Source organism: Clinocottus analis, unplaced genomic scaffold (genome assembly GCF_023055335.1).
Source record: "Clinocottus analis isolate CAN_PGR_092001 unplaced genomic scaffold, fCliAna1.0.p SCAF_27, whole genome shotgun sequence".
Taxonomy (NCBI): Eukaryota; Metazoa; Chordata; class Actinopteri; order Perciformes; family Cottidae; genus Clinocottus; species Clinocottus analis.
The window spans coordinates 2,673,219-2,683,390 of NW_027176009.1; the positions used below are offsets into that span (position 1 = coordinate 2,673,219).

The following is a 10,172-nucleotide window of genomic DNA, read 5'->3' on the forward strand; positions in this document are numbered from 1 at the left end:
GTTACAGAAATGTCTTCTAGGGCAGGCGAGAAGGGGGCCCGGAGCAAAATACACTGCACCGAACAGCAGGGGAGGAGCGGCAACTGTACTTCTTGTGTCGATATATCCCTGCGTGTACCTGCATCGGATGGGTCTCTGTGTGAGTCTGCGTGCTCCGCGGGCCGGCTCTCATCCCCATTCTTGCACAACACTGCGGAGATGAGACAGAGGGAAGGGTACTCGGTCGCTGGGATTTAAACCCAAACCAGCTGGGTGACAAGAGGCCCCGGTGTGTGAGGAGACAGAGGGCCGGCTTTGTCAGATAGAAGGAGAGCACTCAACATCAGGATTTACTCAAGTTGAATCACCGACCAAAGTTGCCCCTCTTTTGATGAGGGGTAAACATGCCTCTGCACCTGAGGGCTCGCACGAGGCCGGCCGTTAGTGATCCCAATAAAGAATCCGCTCTTCTTTAATTTGTCATTGGTTGAGAAAAAGCAGCTAATTTCGACTAATTCCTGTTGCATGACAGTCATACGCTGCTCAATAGGCCTGCAGGACACAGCCAACTGACTGTTTCTAATCGGTTAAGTGTTTATTGTTTCATTCAATTAAGCACGGAGGGCCCTCATGGAGTCATTTGGTGAAGTGAATTGCGGGGGAGAGGGAAGTTCTCGGGTTAACAACTGGCACGGAGCGATCCATCTCCTCACTTAATCACTTCTCAATCAAATTTATTTGATAGTGTCGATGAGCGCGGCGCTCGCTTGTCGGGATGCGTCGATGATGCAGGAGGAGCAGCTCGGACGTGTTGGAAGGGAGGAATTTACAGGAAGTTTAGGAGGGTTCACAATTCCAGTTGCAAAAACAATGAGTTTATTGAAGGGACATATTTTGGGATAAAGAACTAAATGGACTATAACAGCTTTAGTCATTTACTTTCCCAGAAGCAGATATTAGAAATGTTAGGCCTATATGCATCTCACTTGTTGCTTCATGTAATGCAACTTTATTTACAAAACAATCCTATAAAATATGATTGCTTGAATTGCCCAATATAATCTCTACAGCAACTACAGTAAAAATACTAGACACATATGTATGTAACTGTGATGAAATAGTGTAATAATTTCATGAATAGGACATATAATCAGGAATTTTGCAGATTAGTGTTGGAATTTTTTATTACGGTGAAATTTTGAATATAATATTTTTGTAAAAGTCTCATTTGACAATATTGTAGAAAACTGCCTTATATTTAGTAGTACGACCAAGGTTGTACCATTATAGAAGGTTTTTATTCTGCAAATACTGATATACAAAATACTTATGAAAATTGTCCACAATTATTTCAAATAAATTCACAAATAAATGAATTTAGTTAAATTACTTTTTTTTTTTTAACCTAACAAAAGTGACTTTTCGCCTGACTTTGCAAAGTCCATGGTGGCGTCGCGATGCCCTCGATGACGATGGAGGTTGTGTATCGCTGCTGCCATCCTCACAACTTTACTAAAACATGTGCATATGAATTAACTCCCACCCGCATCACTTCGCGACAGACGGGAAACAGTTAACTGTCCGCGCTGCTTCCTGCAGCTCCACGCAGCGGACTATGAAATATTTGGAGGACAATTGGTTAAGTGGAGTTAACCGTTGCCTTTTCTCCCCGAGGTATCTTCCTTTTTGATCCTGCAGAGCCTGGCGCCTCGCGAAACACAACTTGTCTGGCTTATTAAATAGTATGACCTGGAGAAAGAAAACGCCTGTTGCTTCTCAACTGAGGCCATTGTGAGGCGAGAAGAGCTCCTGACAGGCCTTAAATTGCTGTAATGCTGTGTGACCAACACTCATTCCTAATCAATCCTGCTCGCGCACCTTGTCTTATTTCATTCTCGGCTGAATTGTTTTACTCTTTTTTTTCTTCCCCACAGTCATTTGACGAGCATATTGACAGCATGTTTTCATCGTCTACAAATGTGTGCTTATTATATTTGAATCAGTTAATTGGATACATTTGCCTGTTTTTCCTTCCTTTTCTTCTCTCCTTTGATAAAAGCACCACTTTGATATTGACATGTGACTCTTTAGTTCCCGCTCAGCGTTACAGTAGGGGAATAATTCAACGGAACGCACCGGTGTAGTGGCCGGCTAATGGACGTAAATGGTCAAGAGAGATCCTCCCCACTGGTTAATTGCGCTAAAATTGGTCTAAGCTACTTTGTGAGGGCCATCAATAGCTCCGCGCCGCATGGGGTCTGTATGATTAACTTCTCCTTCCTTTCAAAGGCCTCTTGATCTCCCCTTGGAGGGCAGCGGGCCAATCAGACCCGCACTGGCAGACGTCACGGGGCCAAAGCGACGAGCTGATTGGTGGATGCGCGGACGGAGGCCAGCCCTTGTCCTTTTATAGACGACCCCGTGCAGCGCGTAAAGGCTACTGGGCACCGCTGACAGCGCGGAGACGCATATTGGATACTGTACACCTCGGAGACTCCATTCCTCCTCACGGGCCACACGGAGGTGCATGGCCCCCCATCCCCTCGTGTCATGATGAATCCTGTGCAGGGGTCGCCGTCCCAGGACGCCAAACAGCTTCATCAGAAAGAGGAGACGGATACGGAGGGCGAGGACATGCAGCCTAAAGACATGACCACGGAGAAAGGATACAAACCCCAGCGGAGCAGCCTCGCGTTTAGCGTCGAGTCGTTGATCTCCAAGAAGACCACCACCGCCTGTCGGACTTCTTACCCCCCCACAGACTTAGCAGCGGCTCTGCCGAAGCCCGTGGCCGGGCAAGGCGTGCCGTTCTCTCCAAGGACTCTTTACGCGGAGAGCAAGGGTTCCGCGGAGAGCTCGCAGGGTGTTTCCAGTAGTTCCAGCGAGGACAGCCCGCAGTTTAGTGAGAAGGATCAGAGCACTTGGTACCAGACGTCCTCCTTTTCTACTCCGCCTCGTAAGTCCGTCCCTCTGCTCTTCTGAGAGTTCTGCAAACTCAAGTAATTTAAAATGTATAGTCATCTTAATGTTGATAGGCAGGGCGGCAAAGAAAAACATATTGGCAGCGGATACGATAACTGTTAGTTATCGCGTTGTGTGAGATAACTAACTAACTAACTAACTATATATATATATATATATATATATATATATATATATATATATATATATATATATATATATATATATATATATATATATATAGTTACAATAAACAAAAATATACAATATATATATATATTGATATTGCCCCTCCAGCTATAGACTGCATGCATTTCCTTTTTGCATTTTTTTGTTGTGTCTTATAAACTGCATATTAATCATGGTAATGTTTATGTACCGCTGAGCATGTGAGGCACATTGCTGGTTCTTTGTCAGATGTTTTAGTTCTAATATCCTTCTCTAGTTTTGAACATTTACATGTTATATATGCAAGCAAATATTAAAGGGTGACAGCGGGATTCAACTTTACGCTTAACGTTTGCACGACTGGAGGTAATCAGATTGTGACCTGTATGGACATTAGAGGCTATTGTTCATGATAAACATGTCAAAAAACGTGTTTATGTGTATCGTTTTACTTGCTGCGTGTGTTTGCATCACATAATGAGACGCTCACCTGACAACTACGCGTCAATTTAATCTTCCCTTTTGTGCATTGTTCTCTAACAGGGAGCTCAAGTCCAAACCAGTGTACTTTAAGGAAACACAAAAACAACAGGAAACCTCGCACGCCCTTCACTACCTCGCAGCTGCTGGCGCTGGAGCGCAAGTTCCGCCAGAAGCAGTACCTCTCCATCGCCGAGAGAGCCGAGTTCTCCAACTCGCTCAACCTGACGGAGACTCAGGTCAAAATCTGGTTCCAGAACCGGAGGGCCAAAGCCAAGAGACTGCAGGAGGCCGAGCTGGAAAAGTATAAACTGGCCTCCAAGCCCATGCTGCCCGCCTTCGCGCTGCCGCTCCCCCTCGGAGCGCACATGGGCTCTCCGGCATGGGGCCCGTCCAACGCCTTCGCGAGGCCCGGGCTGCCGGTCCCGGGACTGTTCGGCGGACCCGTCACTTATGGGATGTACTATTTGTCTTAGTAGTGCTGCGTGTGTGTGTGTGTGTGTGTGTGTGTGTGTGTGTGTGTGCGTGCATGCATGCGTGGTTTATAAAAGAATGACAATGTCTTCTTCCATGGTTCGCAAAAACACTTAGAAACGAGGACGATGCGTTTCCTTCACATCGGACACATTTATATATTTGGAGTTTTTTTTCTGACCTCCAGGATAAAAATAAAATAAAAAATCGCAACACATTTTTGATGTGTAATTGTGTGCGTAATCGGACTGAGCGAGTTCCCTTGCTCTCGTTTTATTAAGACAGTCCTGTGGGTTGTGTGTCCGCGGGCCTATATGATACTGAGGCGATACAACACAACGCAATGTCAGGTTTCTAAACAACATGCCTTAAATATCTCACTGCAGTGCCCCGCAGTTTGTGAAAGTGGACATTGAAAGTGTGTCACATGGAGGCGATGGTCTACTGAAGTGGAGGGTTGAAAGCAACAGAAAAGTACTTAAATGATGTCAGTGCCTTAAGAACAGTGTATCACTTGAAGTATTTCTCCTCATTCAGCATCGACTGCTTCTGGTCAAACTGCAGTTTGCCAGATTTGCTGTTTGAATCTTAGTATTTCCCACCATCGCGATTTCTACATTTTGTATGGAGCAAAAAATATATTTTAGAAAAACATGTGTATTAGATATTTTTTACTTTCACAGCGTGGCCTTTATGGGAGTGATGATAGATTTTCTTTTGAGGAATTTTGCTGTAAATGTAAATACAATGTGTAGTGTTCATAAAACCCTGCAGCCTCGCTTGAAGAGCGGCAGGAAATGTGGTATTTATTGAATATCCTTGTATCTGTACTGTGTACATACATCACTCTATCCAAATGTTCAGTTACTTGTAAAAACTGATTTTAGCAAATAAACGTTATACAAGACCTCAAAGTGGTTGACTCGTTGTATAACCCTTTTCACTGTTTTATTGATTCAATAATTGTATTTAATACCTTTTAGTAAAGTCAGAAAAATTTAGAAGGGTTTATATAACCTCCAATAAATATTACTTAAACTAAGGCAGCACAGACTTAGATGAGATAATTGTTATTTATAAATGTCATATCTGATAAAAGCAATGTCGAGCCTCACTGTTGTAAAAACAACAACATTGCGATGCCACCTAATTGTTAATTATTGGTCCATTACAAAATGGACCAATAATTATAGATTTTTTTTCATTTGCAGAACATATTATTCAATATTGCATGCATGAACTCTAAATTGAACCCTTTCAAAATAAATTGTCTGGGAGATTTCTAAAATAAGCCTAACGACAGTTATACTTCTGTTAATGTAAGAATGATTATATGTAAATTCATGTCTTTTTGGCACTTTTCAATGAAGCATTTGAAAATTAAATTACATTTCAAGCTAATATACCTGGTCATCTTATTATCATTTCCTAAGGAAGATATTTGCGTTGCGGCACTTGAAAGACAAACATCCTGTCCAGTACATCTTCCAATAAGACAACTTTAAAATGTCAAAATGTGCTGCACACTTCAAGGGGCCGATATTAAATATTCACCTGCATTTAAGCTATATTTTTATGGTCCCTTATAATTTCAGATACATTGAAAATGATGCAAAAATAAATAACTGATTATCAGCTGGCTAATACTTTCTTCTTTTCTCGTCTCTCTCTCTCTCTCTCTCTCTCTCTCTCTCTCTCTCTCTCTCTCTGAATATATATATATATATATATATATATATATATATATATATATATACATATATATATATATATATATATATATATATATATATATATATATATATATATATATATATATATATATATATATATATATATATATATATATATATATATAACTGATTATCAGCTGGCTATAATACTTTCTTCTTTTCTCGTCTCTCTCTCTCGTCTCTCTCTCTCTCTCTCTCTCTCTCTCTCTCTCTCTCTCTCTCTCTCTCTCTCTCTTTCTCTCTCTAGTATATATATATATATATATATATATATATATATATATATATATATATATATATATATATATACATATATATATATATATAACTTTTAGTTAACTGTTAGTTATCATGCCTTTATTAAACAGCGTGCAACTCAGTTTATTTTACGTGTAACTCAGTTTATATTACGAATAACATTCAACATTCATTTTAATGCTCTTCCATTTTTGTCACACTTCTCCAACAAAAACACAGTTAGCCTTCGCTTTACAGGCTAACTGAAATCACAGGATCACAGCTTACAGTTCAATGCGGGGGATATTTGAATGTTTACCCCTCAAAGCACTGAGGGGACGTTGTACATTTATCCAGTTGGAGCTCTTGATGAGCACGGCAGTACTACTCGCTGTATGTCCTCTGCCCGTCCGGCAGAGGGCGGTAGCGGACTAACTCACCGCCGTTGCTGCAGCTGCTGAAGAAGAAAGCGCACTTCCGCTGGTCCACCGTCACTGACAGACTAATACACTTTGTGCAGCGAGGTGAGTACGTTAGCGGAGAACAACGGAACATCTAACGTCCATTTGTTTCAATGATTATTTGTGCAGCTCGTCCATGTGTTGTTGTGCATGAGATCAAGAAGTTAATGTGATGTTCACGCGGTGTTTTTGTGTGTAACCTAACGTCAATGAAAGACTTCACTGACCTTGGCTAGCCAGCTAACGGAGCTAGCTGCCGTTAGCTTGGCTTAAATTTTAACAAAATGTCAAAGCCCCAGTGTCATTGACTGTCTTTTGTCAAATATGTGTTTCCACCATCTCCTCGTTCATATTAGTTATTGAACATATGCGGAACCATTTCGTCCCCGCTGTCCACTACTAAAGTTAACTCCTCGGGCCTTTACACTGAGTACGTTGACGTCTCCTGCGTTGGAGTCTCTTGTCTGCGAGGTTCAGCACAAACTGAAAAGGGTTTATTTCTTAAGTCGTAAATCCTTAAAACTGAAGTAAACACTTGTATAATTGAAATATGAAGCGGCATCTCAGTGCACATTAGATTATGCACATGCTTCGTCGGTCTCGGCTTCACCTATTTAGTAATCAAGGTGACATTTTCCACCGAGGAAACCAATAAAGCCAAATAACTTTACATTTAAGATATTAAACTTTTGTTGGAACCAATTTAGAGGGCTCTTGATGGGTGATTAAACTTTGTTCATTTTGGAAGATGTATTTGTGCCTTTATACATTATCTAACATTTAAGCTGACGTGTTTCTATTAGTCTACTTTCACTGATGTAAATGGAGTAAAATAGTGGTATGACGAAATACAATTCAGCATCTCAGCAAATTGAACATTTACCAAGGCATAATTTATTGAAGGGCTGTTGTACGAGACTATTACTACGAGCGAGGTTCACCTCCATAAACTGGTAACTGAGTGAATATAAAAACGGAAGACATTTGTATGTACACACACTTTGGTTTTCCATCCACACGTTCCCTGAATTATTTTGATGTTTTTGTTGATTGGACTGAACAATATTTACTTCTACCTTTCAGATAAGCAGGATGGCAGGCCGTCGCATAGCATTGAAATCCGTTGATTGGATAGCGTTTGCTGAGCGCGTCCCACCCAACCAAAGGAGCATGTTCAATGCGCTGAAGACTCGCAGTGATACCATCTCTGCAAAGTTAGTTTCACATCAACAACAGACTTAAGAAATCATGCTTAAAGTTAACTGGGTCTTATAGTGCTAAAGTACATTCTTGGTTAGTACATTGTGAAAGAACACAACAAACGGTACAATTGAATATTACTAGATGTGTTTTCTTGCTGATCGGCGAAACATTAATCTCCGACAATTTTTAAATGACTCTGCTGTTTCGTGGCGCATGCAGTGCTGCATTTCTTAAGTGTCCACCTGTCTGAAATGCTTCGTAAAGTGCTGGATAGAGGATTACATATGATTGCAGAGAAGATGATGTGCACACTGGCCTCTATTTATTTACAGTGGGAAGTTCATTTTTTTTAATTTACAAATCAGGGTTAGAATCTAGTATTTGGTTCTTGTCAGTTAGCTTGAAAACTGGTTGTAAATGGTTTGGTCAAACTGATGAAGCATTTAACCCACAGACATGCCGATAAACATGAGATGTTTGAGGGGAAGAAATAAAAGCTGCAAAGTAAAAACACTTGTTTTTTTCTGTGTTTTTTTTTCACCTGTGCAGTTTATGTCCTAGTTATCAGTAAATTGCAGTTTTATTTATTGGTCTCCTGGAATAACTTCCTCTTACTACAGTATTTGACTCGCTCACTCTATCTAGCTATTATATTTCTGATTTCTGACACAATTGCTCACTCTTGTATCTTTTGACTTTTTGTACAAATTTTATTCTTTGATTATCTTTTTTTTGTTTGCTCATTTATGCTTCACGCATCTGTTAAACTTCGTCTTCTCTGTTTATTCCAGACTAATGTCACTGCCAGAGACTCCTGTAACCATTGACTGGAACCTCTACAGGAGCACAGTGGCCAAAGCAGGGATGGTTGATGAGTTTGAGAAGAAGGTATGTTTTACTTGACTGGTTTATTCAACGGCTTATGAGTTCAAATATGTTCTGACACTACACGGCAACTTTCACTTTAGTTGTAGTTGATATATTTCTGTGGTTGCGTCGAGCTGTGCTAAGACATTTTCCAGATAGTATGATATTATACTCCAGGATCCAAATTAATGGAGAATTCAAAGGAACATAAATAAGTGAAGTTCTACGTAGAAGCTAAATCCAAATCGTACTTTATAACTTATAAAATGTCTTGAAATTAGTTTGACTTCGAACAGCTTTAAAGGTTTCAGTGCAAATGAATAATTATAGCAATCAAACTACAGTTTAAATCTTCTTTAGTTCCTCTGCTAAAAATAATCAGTTTAACTGGTGGGTGTGCAGCAAAGTCAGAATTTCATTAGATAGTTTTTTTCAGCATTTGTTGGTTTGTGTTCCACTGGTAAATTATAAATGTTCCTTCTGCACACAGTTCAAAGCCCTGCAGATCCCTGAGCCGGTCGACACACAGACGAACGGCATCAATGCACAGGAGGCTGAAGCTGTAAGTTATGACAAACAAATCCATGCGTTGACTGAAATTCAGCTTTACTTTACTATTGTAAAATGTGTTGACTTTTAATTAGAGGATAATAGTTAAACCAAAATGTTTAATTATGTATATATTTGTAACTACTAAAATACTGTAATATTCACAAATAGATTAACAATAGTAATCAATCATGAAATCACTAAAACCAACACTAAAATGTACATTTTATATAAATGCAGAGACAAAATAATTTTTTTAATAAAAATATGAAATATTAATAGATATGTTAAGCTGTTATTTTGTATGGTCAGATCTAATAGTTTCACTTTTCCCCAACAGAATAAAAGTGCATTAGCCTACATTGAAGCATCTAAGGCCCGCATTGCTCAGTATGAGGAACAGGTGAGACTACGTGTTGCAGTAGAAAAACAACTCACTCATCTTCTGGAAAACTTTATTTATAACTTGTTCTTTCACGTTTTGTTACAGCTGGATAAATTCAAGAACATGATCCCCTTCGACCAGATGACCATCGACGATCTCAACTATATCTTCCCTGAGACAAAGTTGGACAAGGTCAAACACCCCTACTGGCCCCACAAGCCCATTGCGGATCTGTAATCCTTTTACCTGGAACACACCTCACAATAAAGTTTATGTATTGTATAGAGAAATCTTGTGATGGTTTCATTATTTGATACGCATTTTGTTTTCAGATGTTGATCGGAGTTTTGAAATGCAGACCAAATACAGCAATGGCAGCATTGGATATTGTAGGTAAAGCCCACGAGGGGGCGATGTTGTAATAGTTTTAATTTGCAGGTAAACTTATTAGTTGAAAAAGCTATATTGTTTTGATAATTATATTAATATATCTGTGTGCCTTTGTGGGCATTAAACAATCACAGTTTTGTGAGATGTATTTGGCAGATTTTTTTTTACTGTTCAGTATAACACAGGCTTGGTTAAAGTGGTGCCATCAGTCACCACTGACCTGTAATCCACTGATGGCACCAATATTGGATCAATATTCTGATCAATAATACAGCTAAACTTGCA

At 39.8% G+C, this 10,172-nt stretch overlaps 2 protein-coding genes across 2 annotated transcripts; both read left to right on the plus strand.

Annotated features, from left to right (window-relative positions):
* The first annotated feature begins 2,500 nt into the window (after window positions 1-2,500).
* Window positions 2,501-4,527, plus strand: LOC137795205 (homeobox protein MSH-C-like). Its single transcript, XM_068592550.1, has 2 exons — window positions 2,501-2,935; window positions 3,652-4,527. The coding sequence occupies exons 1-2, from the start codon at window positions 2,530-2,532 to the stop codon at window positions 4,062-4,064; spliced, it is 819 nt and encodes a 272-aa protein (XP_068448651.1). The 5' UTR covers window positions 2,501-2,529; the 3' UTR covers window positions 4,065-4,527.
* A 1,969-nt stretch (window positions 4,528-6,496) lies between these two features.
* Window positions 6,497-9,787, plus strand: atp5pd (ATP synthase peripheral stalk subunit d). The gene is made up of 6 exons (XM_068592452.1): window positions 6,497-6,556; window positions 7,577-7,707; window positions 8,488-8,584; window positions 9,054-9,125; window positions 9,453-9,515; window positions 9,603-9,787. The coding sequence occupies exons 2-6, from the start codon at window positions 7,586-7,588 to the stop codon at window positions 9,732-9,734; spliced, it is 486 nt and encodes a 161-aa protein (XP_068448553.1). The 5' UTR covers window positions 6,497-6,556; window positions 7,577-7,585; the 3' UTR covers window positions 9,735-9,787.
* The last annotated feature ends 385 nt before the right edge of the window (window positions 9,788-10,172 follow it).